Consider the following 20,219-nt stretch of genomic DNA (forward strand, 5'->3'; position numbering starts at 1 on the left):
ATAATTATTTAAACTCTTAAAATAATATCAGAGTATTATAGCCTTTTTATTTCCTAACATCTACAGTAGCTTGTATTGTTGGCCCCAATTCCTTACTTCCTCCTCTACCCTTGGCCTTTGCCATGTAATGGCTCAATGATGTCCATTGTGGGCAAGGGGACGTACTGCACTGCCTCTAGACTTGCAATGCAGTACGTCCCCTGTGTGGCTGTGACTTGCTTTGGCTGTTAATACAAAGTAAAGGTGATTACATGCTAGTTCTGAGCCCAGATCTCAAGAGGTCTGGCATTCTTTTGCTTGCTTTCTTTGGCCTCCAATCATCACAGAAGAATGAGAGACATGTGGAGTAGGGCAACCCTTGGCCAACCCCAACATATGGTAGTGGACCCAGAGCCAGCCTATTATTATACACTGCTGAGATTTTATGATCGTTACACAGTATTTCTGTGATGATAGGTAATTGTTTTAATCTTTCAAAAATAAAGAAGTTAGGGGTGCCTGGCTGGCTCTGTCAGAAGAGCATGTGACACCTGATTTCAGGGTTGTGGGTTTGAGCCCCCACAGTGCATGTAGAGATTACTAAAAAAATAATAATAATAAATATACTTCAAAAATAAAGAAGCTATAAAGTCCTGTTCTGAATTAACAAATATTTTTTTCCTGTCTGACTTATTTTAGCAATGGCTTTCATCCACACAAGTAGAATATTAAAAAAGAATCTGCCTAGAAACCCCATTCACTTAGTAACACAAACCTAGAGATCCGAATTCTCTGTTGATGAAAAGCTGAACTGTTATGTTAGCCTCTTGCAGCAAAACAAATCTTGATGAAAGAGCAAAATTTAAAACTCCATGTGGTTCATCACTGGCTTCTACAGTCAGGACAGCTGCATATCCTTGAGCATCAAGCAGAGCAATTCCTGCTGGTGGGACTCCTACAAACAACAGGGATCATAAGAAATCTAACGGTGATTTGGCATTAACCTCTAAATACTTAAAAGATAGCCCCACTCTCTGAAACATACTGAAGTACCCATGAAGTGTTCTGTTTCATTGGCTCCTTTAACAGAAATCTTCAGGTTGACAAACAGAACCTACATTTTCGTTTTCTTTTCTTTTTTTTAATTTATTTTTTATTGGTGTTCAATTTACCAACATACAGAATAACACCCAGTGCCCGTCACCCAATCACTCCCACCCCCCGCCCTCCTCCCCTTCTACCACCCCTAGTTCGTTTCCCAGAGTTAGCAGTCTTTACGCTCTGTCTCCCTTTCTGATATTTCCCACACATTTCTTCTCCCTTCCCTTATATTCCCTTTCACTATTATTTATATTCCCCAAATGAATGAGAACATATAATGTTTGTCCTTCTCCGATTGACTTACTTCGTTTTCTTTTTCTAGACGGTAAATCATAAAATTTTTTCACTTGACATATTACTGTTATTATTTGCTATAATGGTCATCTGAATTACAGAAATTGAGTAGACACTGAAAAAAGTACCCAGATAATTTGCTCGAAGTGATTAGTTTTGAATTACCTATATAATTGGTCCAAATCCAAATTGGTCTGCTAATAAAAATGAATCACAGAAAAATTCTTCCTTTGGAAATCTATTTTATTCTGTAAGAAAATACTTAGCAAAATCTTTAGAGGTTTTTCCTGAGTCCACAAAGAGAAGTGTTCGCATTTGGAGCTCATTTTTTTTTTTTAGACCTAACATTTTTATGGGATAGATAATATTTAAAGTAATACTTTTTAAAAAATAAAGTAATACTTTTTAATTAGTATACATCTAGTTGTTAAAGATAGAGATGGCAAGTATTATTTTTTTCTAAAAAGAACAGCTATACCTGAAAAAAAGATCAAACTGAATTTTGAATTACCTTGTGTGCTGACATCATATAGAATGACTTGGTATACTTCTTTCTCCTCAGGTACGTTGTCATCCAACAAATGCACAAAGACTGTTTTATTCAAGGACCCCTATGTTGAACAGAAAGAAATTCACCCCCCTATTGGCACTGAACACAAAATATCTCCTGCTTTGATTAGATTTATAAATTGTGCATGCAAATATATTTTCATTTAAGGAAGCATTCTGTGGCTTAAAAAATAAAATAAATAAAAACTACTGATGAATGGGAAATCAGGCATAAGTTAGATAGGGGCTAATTGTGGAGGATCTTGAATGCTGAGCTAGTGAATGTAGATCTCACCCAATATTGAAAATTTAAGACAAAGCAATACGTTGGGAGATTTCTATGGCAATGATGAACAGGGAAAATGGAAGCATGAAAAAGAAGGCGGTGTTGGAGGAAAAGCAGCTAGTAGGAGGCCAGTGTAGTTACTTAAGGCGGAAAGTTATGGGATTTAGCTTAATATCAAGGGAGTGTAAATGAGGAGGAAAAAAAGAATTAAATGTATAATCCAACAAGAATTCATACTAAGTGTGTATGGGAAGGAGATGAAGATGAGAGAGTTATAATTAAATGGTGCTGATTTCCTATCCAAGAAATGTTTTTATAAAGTTATTTCCTATCACCTTCTTTCAAACTATCAGAGAGCTTCTAAATGGAACCTCAAAAATACAATGTGAACAGGACATAAAAGGATACTTGTTTTTGGAGCTATATTTGCTATCATCTTGCACATAGAGTTCCAAGACAGGGAGGACTAAGAGAAGCAGACATGCACTGTCCATCATGTTTAGAACGACACAGGGGACACCAAAGGTGGGAGGTCAGGGGAGCAGCAAGAAAGCCTGGCTCAAATGCAAAGCTGACATTTGTTGTTGCCTTCAAGAAGATCTGCCAAGTACACTGGAAAATACAAACCCACGTTGTAAGTCTTAGAACCTCTTTGAGTACTGTTTTTTTTTTTCCTCTAGGTTTCTAAGCAAGCTCCCTGTCAATTTCTGTTAAACTTTGTTTTACATAATCGGAGTTTTCCCATTTCCTTCAAAATACATTGTCTTCTCTACGAATTTGTGTTAAATCTTTTCTTTGTGGTATTACCTCAGGAAAGAAGAGCTGTCCAGTAGAGTTAGCAAAATTGAGTTCTAGGTTTTTCCCAATAATTTTCCAGTTAACAGAAACATTTCCTCGACCAGGAGGTGTTCTTACCACATGGAATTGCAAAATTTCTCCTGCAAATGAAATGTACAGACTGATAAATGCTTAATAGAAAATAAGCAACATCTGAACTCAACAAAACCCAAATCCCAAACATGCAACTATTATGGCACCTTTTCCAAAAACATTACAAGACTGTTCTGTTTCAAATTTTCCAGAAGCTTCATACATGCTTATTGTTTATTAATAACACAGGGATCCCATGTTTAAGTATTTTCATTTAGATAGAACTTCAAGAAGTTCAATACGTAAAAGTTACCAAAAGCACATGCTAAAATGGGGAACACAAACTTTTATACACTCCAAAACATGCACCAGAACACAAATGTTCTGTAATTTAAAGAAATTAATAAAGTCCTTATGGTCAAAACTAGTAATAACACAAGTAAATTCTTCCTTCACTTCTCCAAAGGACACAAATTCCTTACACTGATATGCAATGTGATTTTACACAGTGCATGCATAAAAATGCTTGCAAATACCTGAAAATCACATTTCTTTAAATTGTAACTTACATATACCATCAATGATTTTGTTTTATAAAAAGAAATACAAAGGAAAATGTCAAATTTGTACATCAGCCTCTGTAACTTCACCAAAGTTTTCCTTCCTGGATAATTGAGGTATTTTAGATGCTTCATAGTTTCCATTCCTGGTTTTTATCCCCACATTGAAAATCATGACAATCATTTCTTTTAAACTGCTGAAAGTGGAAAGTAAGTTCCTAGGGAGTACTGCTGATGGCCACATGGCTTGCTGAAAATGCACTTAATTCAAAAGTCTTATACAATAATGAAAACAAAGTACACTAATGAACTGTATTACTAAAAAAATAATTACTTTTGGGGCACCTGGGTAGGTTGGGCTACCAACTCTTGGTTTTGGTTCAGGTCAGGATGTTGGAGTCATGGGATCGAGCCCCACATCCAGCTCTGCATTCAGCATGAAGTTTGCTTAGGTCTCTCTCCCCCTCCCACTACCACCTCCCCTCAATCTCTCTCAAATAAATAGATAAATAAATCTTTAAAAAGAAGTTTTAAGAAAATAATTACTTTTATGAAATGATATGAGTGGTGTTTAGAGGGCTTTAAAAGAACACATCTTATTTAAATTTTGTGGCACAGATGTATAGTTAAAATCCCTGCATATTCATGGAAAATATCACTATTACTTAGTTATACAAATAAGCAAACACTTCTGACATTTTTTAAACAAGGACAGGAGAAATATGACAAAATATAAACATCTTTTTCTATCTTTTAAACTATAATTTTTATTTCTGAAGATAATAAAAGAACAAATATTTCTAAAATAGACTTCTTCTTCTAATATGATGGATTAATTAATTTAGAGATTATCTTTAATTTCAGTTACTAAAAAACACACTAAAACTTCATACTAAATATAAGCACACATAACGTTAGTGCAATGAATTATCTGGGGAGAACAGAAAACAAGGCAAAGGATCAGAAAGATTTCCAAACCACACTTCCTCAAACACTTCAATGTATACATTTTTAAGTGTTTCAATACAAAAAAAAATTAATCACCATTATATTAGTAGACTATGTCTTGGGATTTTTTTTAAACCATATAGGGACTGCTAGTTAGGAATCAGATTGTTTCAGAGTTACTGAAAGCCTGTGCAATCAGCCATAATTGCCAGTTATCATTGAAAAATTGTGTACTTGTATAATTCATATGAACAAAATATAGACACTACTATGAAATCCTAGAGTTCCTCTATTGTACACCTTGCACAATTTCCCATAGGGTAGCTTTGTATTAAACAAAGAGTTTATTACTGAGAGACACAAAGAGAGCTTTGGAGTAATTAAGCACTTTCACCTACAGTGAGGTCTGGTGACACAAATAAAAATATTTACACAGTCATGGTTTTTCAGATTTTTTTAAGTGACAAAACTTTAATACTTCAAGAAGAAAATAACAGAAGCTTGATCCAGTGCTAAAAATGCATTATGAACACAAATGGCAAGAAAACAAAATGTAGGTCAATAAAGATCCATGTTGATGGGGAACTATTAATCATAATAATAAAAAAGGATTGCAAGATTTTACATGGAGATTTGGGAATAATATACCATTAAAAGGCAAAAAAAAAAATGAAATGCTATGGAGAGAAAAAAAGTAAAATTCTCCTACAAATTCTACATAAAAAAGCCTCATAGTCTAATATCACTTAGTCAGCATCACCTTTAAAAATTAAACAAGTTACCTTGCAAGTAACTTGCAAGGAAATATTGCAAGAGACACAATTTGAAGCAGTCCACACACACACACACACACACACACACACACAAATAAAAGATAAAGAAAGTATTCCTTGAATACAATTTTGTAAGCTGAGTCTATTACAAATCATATGAAAAATCATGAATAGTGTGCAAATTTTCCAAACAAATATTCAAAATGGAGGTTGTGACTTTCCTCGTTAAAGCAGACTCCCAGGACCAGGTCTATTAAAATGTCTCCTGGGAAAAATTACCAGAAAGTTACCCTCTACCTAGATGAGGAGTCAAAGAATAGTCATAAAAAAAGGAAAGCTAAGAAACAAATCCTTAGTCTTTTAAATATAAAGGAAAGGACCAAAAGAATGTCCCAGAGAGAGTAGGTTATAATTTTCATATAAACATTTTCTTGTGTGCTATGCTATCTTCGAGTGTTTGCCCAGGATGAAAGCCTAAATAGGGCCCGTACCCACAGAAGAGTCTGATGACATTACCAGAAGTCCATCTTGATATAAAATCCAGAGTCCACCAAAAGTTGGTGACACATATTTTCAACTCTAAAATGGATCTGTCACATAGTATCTAGGCCTAACCTAATGCAGATTATGAAATGTAAACATAAAATGTATTTTAATAACCCTGAGTGTTTTGTCTACTTTTATTTCCCAAAACAAACCAGGAGTTTTTCTAAAAGATAAACATCAACTACACTGTAATAATAATGGAAAATTAAAACAGAGGAAATGTATTTTAACAGATATATGTATACATGCTATATACATGGACCATCCAAATTAATTGCCCTCTACAATAAATAGAAGATGACTTAAACTATAGAGATATGAATACTGTACGACACAAACTATCAATAAAAACAACCAAGAGGGATCCCTGGGTGGCGCAGCGGTTTGGCGCCTGCCTTTGGCCCAGGGCGCGATCCTGGAGACCCGGGATCGAATCCCACGTCGGGCTTCCGATGCATGGAGCCTGCTTCTCCCTCTGCCTGTGTCTCTGCCCCTCTCTCTCTCTCTGTGACTATCATGAATAAATAAATAAAATCTTTAAAAAAAAAAAAAAAACAACCAAGAAAAAATTGAGTGTTTCTAATATAGCAGGTTCTATATTTTTAAAAAGAATTGCATTTCTTGTTCCAATCTTTGTCTAAAAACATTTCAAAGTGTCTCTGAAAAAAAGGTAAATTTTTAAATCCATTGAATACGACATGATGATTACGATGCTGCCAAGCTGGATGACTGAATGAAACACCTAACATGGATTTATAAAGGGCACACGTATACATAGTTTTCAACCACAGTAAAAATCTATTGTCCCATATTTTTAAATTTGCCCATTCCATTTGAAAGAAAGTAATATTTACTACTGGGCATCTGTCCAATTGCTTTAGCATGAAAAAGAGAAACATAATTCTACTGAATCCAGTACATTGTTAAACACTAAAGCAATTTCTCCCTATGAACTGAAAATGTATTATTGTAGAATCAGAAGTTCAGTATGGTCCACATTTTAAATCTATTCACATAAATGAAACTCCAACACTTGGTCAAAAGCAGTGTTAACATTGTTTAAGACCACAAGGCATGATTTTTTAATACTATTTGTTAGGCAGTTATCTTGAAGAATCACCATTAAGTTTTCATTAATTCACTTTGGTAAACATATACACTTGATACACATTTCTCTATACAAGCTTGTGGTAACATAAAAAATACGCACAGATTCTGAATTCTTGAGGTTCAATACAGTGGCTTTAAAAAAATTAACTTAGACTCTAGAAAAAACTTGGGAATAAAGGCATAGGAAAGGAATAAAAATTCACCTCAGTTTTTATGTAGAAAATATGAAAAATCTAGGGAGCACACAAGCAAGCAATAAAAGCAACTCAGTGTTTTCTTTCTAGTACCAAACTCATGCTCAAAGAGTAATATGATAATGCACATTTTTTACCAATTTAGGCCATGGCCATTTATTTTAATTACTAATCAAAGAGGAAACTCTTTTTTTTTTTTAATTATTTTTTTTTTAATTTTTATTTATTTATGATAGTCACACACAGATAGAGAGAGAGAGGCAGAGACACAGGCAGAGGGAGAAGCAGGCTCCATGCACCGGGAGCCCGATGTGGGATTCGATCCCGGGTCTCCAGGATCGCGCCCTGGGCCAAAGGCAGGCGCCAAACCACTGCGCCACCCAGGGATCCCAAAGAGGAAACTCTTTGAAAAAAAAACATATTGATATACAAATTACAAGTCCATAGATAATGCTTTTGATTATCAGCAAAATTAAGATATAAGTTTCTAGAAAGGCTTATTTGAACTTCTTACCTTCTCTTTCCACAAATCAGTAGCAAACACTTTATGGATGGGCATTGACTTGAGGCCCCTACTTTGAGGAACACTGCTTAAAGGCCTCTACATCCTTAGGTACCTGCTTCCCACCCCAAATTCTCCTTTAAAATCCTCTTAGAGTTACCACTATTTCCTCCAGTCTATTTGGTAATCTGATCTCACTGGTTGCCTATGGTATCATGAGACACAGTAATTATTTTCTTTCTGATAATTAATGAAAACACACTCTTATCTTAGTCTCTTCCCACCTCTGGCAGAGCCTTCTCTCTCTCCAAAAAGGTCTTTTTCCTTTCCTAACACCTTAGCCTTGTGTTCCATACAGCTCCATCTTTGACACCTTGCTTTTATTCCTCTAACCACAAACACCTTATTAATTTTCCTGAGTTCAACTATTATCTCTAAAAAACCAATTTCCACCTCTAACATGAGATAGAGTCACTTGAAATATTTACCAGAAGTTCCTGCAAAGTTGAGTTCTGCAGCAGATTAAGTTTCTTCTCACAAATTTTCTTATAATATGGGCTCTGGATTCAGACAATTCTGGGGTTAAGTTACACTATGAATAACTGTACTACTTAATTTCTCAAAAATGCACTCTCCTTGTGGGAAAATGAGATGTATATACCATTATACCCGCTTTATAGGACTGTTGTTCAAATTAAGTATAATAATGTCCAGCACACAGAAAACACTCAGTAAGTATTATTGTTGTTATTACTAACATTAATTTCTGCAGTGACTTTTTATTTGTATTACAAATAATTTTTTGAGAGTTGATGATCTGTCTTTAGAATGGATTCAGAGCAACCTGTTAGTCATTTTTACTCGCTACTGCTATGACAGCATGAGATTCTAAGCCCCTAATAAAAGGAAAGAGTGTTGGAAAAGAGCTCAGACATTTGCATTGGTAAGTTAAACTCGCAAGTTGGGAGTACAGTGAAGTAATGCACACTAAAACATATTACATTTCCAGCACAGCAACTAACGAGCTATATGATATTGTCAAGTCACCTAATCTCTCTGCCTCTCAGTTTTCTCATCTGTAAAATAGAAGTCCAAATACATGATACATGTTCTTGTCATTTCTTCTCTATTTATTCTTTTTTCTAAACACAGACTATAGTGAAACACAGGCTATAAATACCAGTTTTATCTCAAACAGACTTAGTCAAAGACTTTAGCAGTCATCTACACTGCTAAAATATTTGAAGCTAAAACGAGTCTATATATACAAAATCCTACATATGACATAAAATATTAAGTAAAGATTCAAGAAAATTTCTATTTCTTAAGGAAAAAAATTGACACTTTCTAATTTTTTTCTAGTTTGGCACTTCACTTGTAAAATCTATCAAAACAATACAAAAATCCAGGCTAAAATATTCTCTAATTACAACCTACTATTTGTTTTGGATAAGGAGTCAGTGTTTCACTGTTTAATATCAATTACTACCACTAAGTACATATACACTTATTAGGAACTGTGATAAGTGTTCATTAACTCATGTAATCCTCACTACGAAGTAAGTAATACTTGTCATTTAACAAATGAGAAAGCTGAGCCTCCCTAGCTTGACTAACTCCTAAAACTGCATCAGTGGAGGGAAACAAGCTAGAATCTGCAAGGCTCCTAAGTAGTTAAACAGACCCCTTCCCAGCTAAGCTCCAAGCATGCTAACGTACACAGCTCTACAAAGTAATGAAAGGATTAAAAAACAAACAAACAAACACAACACACTGGAAACTTTAAAAGAGTAAGCAAAAAATGACCTCCATAGAAAAAAGAATGAATATGCTGAGCAAAAAAAGGAACCCACCTTCGTGACCTATGACAGATCTGGAAGCCGTCTGAAAGCTAACAATTCCTGCCACGTTGTCATTGGCCAGAATGTTCACTCTCACAGTGTCAGAGCTGGGCAAAATTCTACTTCCCCCTTCAGTGTACACCAAACTAATGATGATGCTTTCATCATCCTCTGGCTCAGAATCATCTAAAATGGCTAAGATGGCGGTCTTTTTGGTTTCACCTATAAAAAAATTAATAGAATAAAAACCAAAGTAACAAAATCATCAACACAGAGAATCCACAAAGACCCAAAAATTACTTCCACTTCAAAAAAATATGTAAATGAATATTATGAGCAATATCAGTATAACTGTAAGCAAATGTTGTATGGTAATCTATATTCCTTCACATATAAAACACTGTAAAATTTTATTAATATGAACAGATTGTAGAGAAGGACATTTTGAATTATGGAAAAATTTAATGGGTAAAATTATTATTTTTTAAACATTTTATTTATTCATGAGAGACACAGACTGAGAGAGAGGCGAAGTCAGAGACAAAGAGAGAAGCAGGTTCCATGCAGGGAGCCCAATACGGGGCTCCAACGCCCGGATCATGCCCTGAGCCGAAGGCAGACGCTCAAGCGCTAAGCCACCCAGGCGTCCCGCGTCCCTAAAGGGTAGACTTATTTCAAAGAATCGCAGTTTTATTCCTGGTCTTTTGCCTAGAACAATGGCCCAGCTAGTAAAAGTACTTCTAAAGCACCTTCTGTTGAGAAACAGATCTCTCCCTAGGTGAATGTAGTCTCTCTCTCATTCTAGCATTACTGTGAATAATGGGATTCACACATTATTTCTTCAGGTAATCAAGCCAATACCTCCCTGAAAGATTAGGAACACTAAGAGAATGGTGGTCAAAATGGCAAACAGGAAAGGGATGGCAAATTCCAAGTGAAAGAACCAGCCCGAATGAGATAAGATCTTTGGAAAAACGAGATGACAGCATCAAATACCAGTTTCCAGGATGTGGGTAAATGAAGGAAGGAGGTAAAAAGGGAATTCAGAAATGAGTGACAGTGACAAGGCTCAAGCAATCTACTTTTCAATTTGGTCTAGGACCCCACTAGCATATAAAGCATCAGTGAACACCCCTAAACTCAACATGGCTTCTGCAGTTCAGCCTATTATCCTCCACCTATTGCTTTGCCACTTTCTGGAAAGATGATGAAAGAGTGAAATGAGAAAAGGCAGGGAAAAGGAGAAAGGGGATATGAATGCATGTTCTCTTGTGACCCTGCTGCATTTCATCAATTCACAGTATCAAGACTGCATCAAAAGATTATAGATTACCTAAGAATCTAGGTTCGCTATTAAAAATAGTCCATTTTGTGTGATGCTAAAGTTACAATTCAAGGTAATACTAACTTGTATAATGGTATTACTTCATATGAAAACTTTCATTGTAGTTACTAAAGCTACTGAAAAAAATCTAACTTCAAATTTTCAACTCCAGTCATTCTCATTAAATTTCCATTATTTTATTTGAAATAAGAAGAAATGTTACCAAATACCAACCTTTATCCCAACCTCCACCAAGCAGATCATATTCCATCATTACCTAAATGATTTACTAGGAAATAGCCATTATAGAAATGTGACATACTATTTTTAAAATGTACTCTAAACACAATGCTTATTAGGTATTTCAAAAAGTATACTACATATGAATCATGATCATGACCCCCAATTACTGTTTCCAAAAATAGTATACGCAAAAAAGTCAAACAAACAAAAAAAAGATGCAATGAATTGCTCTAAGACATGGAATCGTGAATACTCTTATTTCCTTCATTTTTTGTATATAGTGAGTATACATTTTTCTTATCAGAAAAACACTATGCTAAAAACTATATGGAATCTATAATTGCCCAAATCAGGATTTAAACAATAAATAACTTTCTCCACCCAAAGATGTTTATTTGAACAAATGAAATTTCCAAACTTTCAAATATGAGATGATTCAGCCATTCCTGAAAAAGAATCAGTGAATCTGACCCTAATTGTCATCTCTAGGCCAAGTTATCTTTAAGTATATTATTCACAAAAATTTACAATAGCTATCCCATCCAAGCCTAAGAACATTATTATAAATTGACCTATCCCTATGCTTAATTTAATATGAAAGAAATCATCAAAGTTCATACTATTTATGCTACTTTGCTATTTATGCAAAGTTCATACTATTTATTATGCAAATTATTTTCATTGAAGATTATCCTGTGCAAGAAGTACTGGTAACTAGGAAAATGAGTATTAACTGGGAAGCTCTTTTTACATGTACTAGACAAATCAGGATAAATCTTCAATGAAAATAATTTCTAAAGATAAACAGTATGAACTCTGGCAATTTCCCTTAGAAAATTAGAATTTGCCTTAGAGTTGCCTCTGTTGACTTATAAGCACTGCTAGTACTATAAAGGAATAAAATCCATACATTCCTTGAAAACCTTCTCTTTTTAATAAACTAAAAGAGATACCATCAGCCTACATACGTCATGGGTCAACCATTAACAATCTAACTAACTTCTTGTTTAAACCACGTTGCACTTACATATATTAGCAAGAATCTACACAGTAAGAATGGCCATTATCAGAAAAATTAACTATGACAACTCTACTAGGGGAAACTGAAATCCGTTTAGAACCATCACTTACCTTCAGCAAAAGTCAGAATATCTCCAGCACCTATAAAATCTAAACCTTCAGTGGCAGTTCCACCAACAACACGCCATTCAACTGTCACCTGACCTAAGCTGCCCCCCGTTCTGTGGATCATGAGCTCCACTGTGGTTTGGGGCTGCTCCTGAACTTCCACATACGAGCCATCTTCTGAGGTATTGGGACTGATACTGTAGATCACAAACACTCCAAAGGCATCACCATTTAGTGCTATGACAACTGTAGAAGTATTTGGCTGTCCTATGGTTGGTTGGTTTTTAAAATTGGCTGTGATGTTCATGAGGTGAACTTCAAGGAGAGAAATTAGAAAACTCTCATCCATCTCTGGGAAATCATCAGGAAGAATAGAAACTGTGAGATTTGCAAATTCATCACCTTCCAGCATTATGGCCCATTGCCTTGTCACAGGCTCATAGTCACTCCCAGCCACAGCCTGACCACTAAACAGAGACGCTACCCTGGTCATGTTTTTCCTGTAGGTCCAGGAGTCTGAGTCATTAACCACTGGACTGATCCATGATGTCATCCAAAAACATTGAGGGCCCTCAAAAGCACTGAAAAAAGAAAACGCTGAGCATGCATGTTCTTTGAGACATACAGTGGCACAGGCATACTGGGGTTCCTTCATTGCCGAGACATTCACCCAAGTTCTCCACAGCGGGTCAGGCACCCCTTGAATTGGCGATTCATAGTAGGACAGTAAATCTTGACCTTCCTCGACTGCAAGAGCCACTACATCAATATCAGAAGTACTGTAGAACAACAACAGCCGACCAAAGTGCCCTCCGCTAAAACATGGAGTAACAATTAAAAGACAGGTTAAGCACTCAAAGCAATCTGCGGATTACATAGAAAAGGAAAATATGGACTGCAGTTTCCACTTTTTTTTAAAGTATGTAAAGTGAAAGTACAAACACAATCATGTTCCTTAAATATATTTATCTTTCAACATTTTATTTTCTCATGTAAGTGAATCTTGCCGATTTTCAATTAAACAATCGTTATTGTTGACCAAGCTATAAAGAGGTTCTGTAAGATATGCAAATCTTATTTGTTTCAGAATTATCAAACAGAATTAGAAAATGAATTTTCATTACCAGATTGCACTGAAACAAATAATGATAATAGCATGAGTGCACTGTAAGAAAATGCAATTACTTGCCACCAATTCCCAAGACCCCTTATTCTCTATTTCTGAAGGAGTTCAGTGAACTTTACACTGCCTCTCACACACACAGAAAAAAAACAAAACAAAACTGAAAACCAACCACTTCATGCAGCATCTGAATATTCTTTACTTTGGAAGCTAGTTGTATTGAAGATCTAATTCAAACAAATCATAGATTAGAGCAATAACTTTCTGTGGTTACAAAGCCCAGTGATGTATAATCTATTATCTATTTCACTAATAACAGGTATGATAAACATATTGGGCTTTTCATATTGACAGGCAAAATTCAATTAACAAATTACCAAACCTATAAAGTAATTTACTTTATATAACCACCACCAAACCTAAATTATTTAATTGCACAAGAGGTCATTTCCCACCACACACAATCCCCATCCCCCCACAGATGCAAGCTATTATTTCATATACCTTCGCCTAACAGTTATGTTAGCACAGGAACTTCGCTCCAGAGGCTCTTGAACACGATAAACCGACTGAACAAAGGCTACTGTACCATAAGGATTATCATTGGCAGGAATTACAATATTTGCCACTCGATCTAACCCGATAGTACCTCCACCGGAGGCATCGGTTAGTTGCACTTGGATAACCTAAAAATACAGTGAAAATTTCCTTAACAGAATCCCAGTTCTGAAATTAAAATAACAATGATGCAGGTGGAGAATCATCAAAATACAATTCATACAAGGACAAGAACAAAACATAATGTAATATGAATGGACTCAAAAGAATTCCCCCCATTACATTTATAAACCCAATATGTAACAGAATAATACATTATCAGCTTTTAGTAATAAAGCACGATTATACATAACAGGCCATTTAAATTTCTTAATATTCAGTTATATAATTTGTGAATCAATTTTAAGATCCTTGTTTATAGTCACCATTTCAATAATACATTTTTATGTCCATTCTATACGTTTTTTTATTTAGAGAAAATACTGCATGTATGTTTCGTAAGTAGCTAATCTATTATGTTTCATTTCCCACATTGTCTTAAATGGAAATTCTCACAAAATTTAAACCAAAAGCCATCATATCATAACACTGCCTAAATTCAGAGAAAAGGAAAGAGAAGTGTTTTATATGTATTAACTGACATCTAATATTTCAAAACTGAAAAATGACACAGTTAGGATTCCAAAGAAATGTTATGGACCTCTATGAAAACTTGGTATTATTAAAAATAAATGCTATTAAAAGTAAATGAGACCTAGGCTTTAATAATACTTGAATTTCATAATATAAAATTATCTTCAGTTAATATATGTTAGTAATGAATCAACTTTCCTATTGAGACTCTATTTTTATTTGCCACCTAGCTTCTTCATCATGAAAAATAAATATCAGGAAGATATGTCTAGCTGGTATTTGTCATGTAGGAAATATTCAAAATGATCAAACAATAAATAAGTAAATGAGTAGAAAATCAAAATCTAAACTTAATTAAGACTGGTTCACACTCAAGCTAAAAGGGACTCTGGATACAAACAAATTAAGAGTTTATATGAAAAGATATATTAATCACTAAACAAAAAAGTGGAAAAATACATCATTGTACAAAAAATTTACATTAATGAACTGTGATATATATATAAGACCTTGTAGAATATTGTTTTTGTTTATCTGTAAGAATCACTTTTACACTACCATATTTTGAAAATTCTTGCAGAAATAATTAACTTGACATTCTCTATAAATGCCACAACAGCTATCTGTTCTAGTCACTATAAGACAAGGTATGATTTACAGTGTCATTCTATACTAGCCATTCCTCTCACCTCTTCAATCTCCGGAACGTCGTCAGCCAGGACCTCTAACAACAAGGTTTGAATGGTTTCCCCAGGGGCAAAGGTCACATTACCTGAGACAACTCGCAGGTCACCAGTAGCAAGCTGTCCATTAATGGTGGCGACCCACTGAACAGTAACATTGCCGAGTGTCCCAGAATTTCGAATTATTGGCAGGTTTACCTTCACTGAGTTAAACTCAGGTTCCTCTACAATAAGTTTAGTAATCTGAAAACCTGAAGGGCAGAACAGAATTAATTTCAAATATAAAGTGAAACTGAGGCAACACAAAGCTAACCATTATCGCCTAGAGTTGATTGTTTTTTCTCCTACACAGTCTAAATATAAATAGCTAAACCCCCTCAAGTCAGAGTAGCATGCTGTGATACTAATCGTTCAGGCCTGCCAAAATTTCCACATTATTACTCATTATGACAGAAGCAGAAGTTACAAACTGAGAATCCCACAGCGGTCAGGCATGTATCAGTCATTAGTGAAGTGGGTCTAGTGAGTTCTGTGGCTAACTGCTGGTCCACAGAGGCAACTGCTATTTTGCTCTCACGACTGATGATATGCAGGAAGGGAGGCACAATGCTGCCAGATTTCCTGCTAGTCAAGAAAGCCCAGAAATCCAGATTTTTGTGTAAATTTATGCAAATTAATTTTTGAAAGAATTGTCAAAGATCCACAAAACACATCTAGAAGCCAGATCTGACTTACAAGCCTAAAAGTTGGTCCCTTCCGTATTTATGCTAAGATGCTGATTTATTTTTTTTAATGACCACTAACCACTACTAGGGCGGGTGCTTAAATACCCTATATGTCAGTAACACCCAGTTAAAAAGGGGAACACAATCAAATTAATTCTAAGTCCCTAAAAATAAAGAAATGCATGATCTATATTGACAAGTTAAAACAAAGGCACAAACTAGTTTGGTTACCAAATAATCCATAGGGGTCATCAGAGGCCTCAATAATGATGATCGCCTCTGTTAATGCCCCTAGTTTGGCTCCTCCTGTTGTTTCATTCAGCAACTGCACAAGAAATGATTCTTCTAGTTCAGGGTAGATGTCATTAATGATATATATTGGCACAGCTTTGCTGGTTTCCCCTTCTAGCAAGACCACATCTGATGAAGCTATGCTATAATCTTCACCTATAAAAATAAAAAGCAAAATGCCGAGACTTATTCCCAAATATGATCGTTAAACATGCCATACATGAGTGGAATACTATATCAAATTCCACAGATACACTTGTAAAGCTTTTTTGAGGATATTGACTATATCGTAAACAAAAAGATTTTACCTCTCTTCCCAGAAAAAAATAGATCTGAGATCATAAAATAATGAAAACAACCTCCAGAGGGTGTTCAAGGCTATCCTTTATTTTTAGAAAGTCAGGTACATAATTTCTACTTGTCATAACAGACACAGATGATATAGATATGATACAGATATGACCTGAGACAAAGATACATTGCGTCATCTGTTACCACAAGATAACCTCTTATCTACAAAGAGAAACAAAATACTCACAATACTTTTAAAACAAAGAACAGAACGAGAATTCTGACCTCACTAAAAAGATAAGTTGTACTGTTGCACAGACATAGGCATGTCCGCATCATCAATGTTATAGCTGGAAACTATGGGTTTTCCTAAAAATTGGATTAAAAGCTGCTACTGCATACTGCTCAGATTGGCAGTGGCTTTGCTTCTGGTCAAACGCTGGGAAGGGAAAGCAGAGAGCCTTCGTATGAAGTCTAAGGGCTAATTTTCTAGAACATCGATTCATCCCTACTGTTGGACAATCAGGCATTCCTCTAGGCTACCCATTCCGCATGCACACAAGTACACACACACACACAGCCCATGTAGGGACTAGGTGAGACTGGTTTATTGTCTTTTCAAGCAAACATCATATCCAGATGATTTATTTCAAAGAATGGAACATGCTATCCTATCCATTCACACTCATGTTCCTTTAAATGCATGCTAGAAAGATTCTAATTGAATCTCTCGGGGCAGATCTCCCTCTAGATGCTCTAACTGCACCAACAAAAAAGGCAGTCTCCTCATGTTTGCATTTGGCAATGAAATCATTTTGCTTACAGAGAATAGTTAATGCTAGCCATTGCCTCTTCCACATTCTTTATAAATAAATAAACAAGCAAGATAAATGGGTTGAGAGACAAGACTGTTGCCAAGCACTGCAACCATGTGGCTGCACATTTTATCCTGCATTCCTCAGGATCATTTACACATGAATCCCTTTCAAATAACTAAAAAGTACACACAGAGAAAGCCTAACAATACTTTCCCTAGTTTCCTTTTCATTGGTTTGTGCAAATTTTGGTCATTTTAACCTTTTTTTTAAGATTTTATTTATTTATTTGAAAGAGAGAGAGAGAGCAGGGGCACAAGTGGGGTGGGGGACCAGAGGGGAAGGGAGAAGTAGACTCCCCACTGAGCAGGAAGCCCAATGCTTGGGAGGTGGGGGTGTGTGGGAGACTCTACCCCAGGACCCTGGGATCATGACCTGAGCCAAAGGCAGATGCTTAACTGACTGAGCCACCTGGCACTCCACCTGGCACTATGGTCATTTTAACTTTAAAATTCATATACAGTTTTGCTAACATTTTTTTTTAAAATTCTACAGAATCTGGGAATCCCTGGGTGGCTCAGCCGTTTAGCGCCTGCCTTTGGCCCAGGGCGCGATTCTGGAGTCCAGGGATCGAGTCCCGCATCAGGCTCCCAGGATGGAGCCTGCTTCTCCCTCCTTCTGTGTCTCTGCCTCTCTCTCTCTCTCTCTGTCTGTCATAAATAAATAAATAAATCTTTTAAAAAAATTCTATAAAATCTGTGTCATAAATACAAGACAAAAGATTTATTTTTATGCCTTTAAAAAGATGCAAGAGAATTATTTTTTCTGGTTGATTTTTCTAACTACATCTGTAAGTGGCTTTGGTTAATTAAGGATATAATTTCCCTCTAAACCACTTCACTGCTCCTTGGAGGTCTTTTCTTACCTGCAACTGCAGTTATTGGCACAGCTTTAAACTTCACAGAAACATCTGCAAATGCTCCTCCTGCTCTAGTCACGTTGATAATGGGTCCAACATGATTTTCTGCCACTCGAACAATTGGTGCTGATAGCTGAAGAGTTCCAAATGCATTATCATTGGCGATGATGATTAGATGAGCAATAGTTTCTACCTTAGGCCCAAGACGTGGAGAATTTGGAACTGAAAGACAGAAGAAAGGCTAGTATATCAAAATTCTACCCGATGGCCAAAAGTCATCAGAAAACCTCAGCAAGATTCCATCAGCAAATGGGAGCCTCATTTGTTGTTTCTCTCTACTATTTATATATTAAAAAAAAAAAAAAAAGATATGTACTGACTACTATGTACCAGCACTAATCTAGACACTGGGTTAACAAAAATCAATGAAACAAAGTCCCTGCTCTCTTGTAGCTTTACATTTTAGAGAGATTTTTATTACAGAATTGTTAGCAAAGGAATAGTTATCTTACAGGAATATTTTAATAAGCATTGGAAATGTGTCAAAACTCACAGTTTATGGAGTTCCAGTCAATCATCACTTTACATAATATTACAACAGATAATAACAGTACCTACAGGACTGTGCTCTTCTAATTAGTTACCAGCATGACATAAAAATTTTAAAAAACAGCATTTCAGTTGCAAAACTGAGTAGGAAAGTCATTAAGCTTCGTGCCCTCAAAGACCAGCTGCAAATCATCATACTGTAATTAGATTACTGCCTCTCTGTTTCCCTGTCCTTGCTCACAAACCCATTCCTTTTTGTCCCATCTTAGTTAAGAGTGCAGAATGCAGAGTGCAAAGTCAGCCTCAGTGCTACCCCAATGCTGGTACAATAAAGTGTGCTCAATACTTTCAAGGCTCTCTTCTCACTTTCCACTGATTTTGGAGACAGCAAAACTTGTTTTGAAGGCATTTAGGACCTTCTACAAACTCTCTCTAAATTATCTTCTAGGTTCAATTCCAACTACCACCCTTGCCAAAACAACGTAAAAAATGACCTCTTAACACAAATGAAGAACCATCAACAAACTTAATAGCAGTAAACAATTTTGAGTTGATATTTAGAGTATCTCTAACAACTGTATTATTTGGAAATATGTGATAATAAAATGTAACATTTTCGGACAATCTAAAAACAGTAACACCATTTAATTTCAGTGATAGAAACCCACAGACCATGCTAAATTATATCATAGTGAAAATAAAAAACTATAAACCAATATAATTAAATACAACTAAATTACAAAAGAATTTGCCAGGCATTGTTCTAAGCACTTCTCTTGTGTCAAGTCATTTAATCCCTACGCCACCTCTATGGGGCAGGTAACACTGTCCACATTTCACCGATGAGTAATCAGAGGCACATAGACGGTGAAGAAGTCACATAAGGTATCATGCCAGTGCCTGCTAGACACATCAAGAGGCATCCTGTGAGGGTTTATGTAATCCCTTGCTCCCTATATACAATTCCTCATCAAGCCACGTATACCTTCAATTATTCAAACTGTTCATACTGTGCTCTGCGCTTACCCAGGTGCTGATCACCAGTCTTCTCACAGTGCTCTCCTCCAAGTTAATGATTATACTCAGAGTACAGTAACAGAGACCCTATCAGGTCCTACACTGATTTTGCCTATTACACTGTAGTCAACATCACACAGATTTGCATTTAATTATTCTTTAATTATTTCACATCTATCTTATGCCTATTGTGAATTGCCCCAAATATGCTACCTGGTTCCAGGGACATAACAAGTATAAATTACATGTCAATTGTCTCACCTATCCCATAGCACACTGATATCCTGCATACCTTGTTATTAACAATAACTGTTAATATTTACTGAATGTTTACCATGTGCCAGATACTGCATAAATTTTCATATAC

General features: G+C 35.7%; 1 protein-coding gene across 1 annotated transcript in view; it reads right to left on the bottom strand.

The window, feature by feature from the left end:
* ADGRV1 (adhesion G protein-coupled receptor V1) overlaps window positions 1-20,219 on the bottom strand; it is a 521,868-nt gene that overhangs the window by 398,626 nt on the left and 103,023 nt on the right. The window contains exons 29-37 of the mRNA XM_077865031.1: window positions 18,293-18,508; window positions 16,202-16,417; window positions 15,252-15,496; window positions 13,876-14,057; window positions 12,252-13,063; window positions 9,566-9,775; window positions 3,017-3,147; window positions 1,886-1,985; window positions 755-934 (exon numbers count right to left, since the gene is read on the bottom strand). Of these exons, the coding sequence (XP_077721157.1) occupies window positions 755-934; window positions 1,886-1,985; window positions 3,017-3,147; window positions 9,566-9,775; window positions 12,252-13,063; window positions 13,876-14,057; window positions 15,252-15,496; window positions 16,202-16,417; window positions 18,293-18,508 (2,292 nt within the window). The remainder of the gene's footprint in view (window positions 1-754; window positions 935-1,885; window positions 1,986-3,016; window positions 3,148-9,565; window positions 9,776-12,251; window positions 13,064-13,875; window positions 14,058-15,251; window positions 15,497-16,201; window positions 16,418-18,292; window positions 18,509-20,219) is intronic.

The sequence above is a fragment of the Canis aureus genome, chromosome 2 (genome assembly GCF_053574225.1).
Source record: "Canis aureus isolate CA01 chromosome 2, VMU_Caureus_v.1.0, whole genome shotgun sequence".
Classification (NCBI taxonomy): domain Eukaryota; kingdom Metazoa; phylum Chordata; class Mammalia; order Carnivora; family Canidae; genus Canis; species Canis aureus.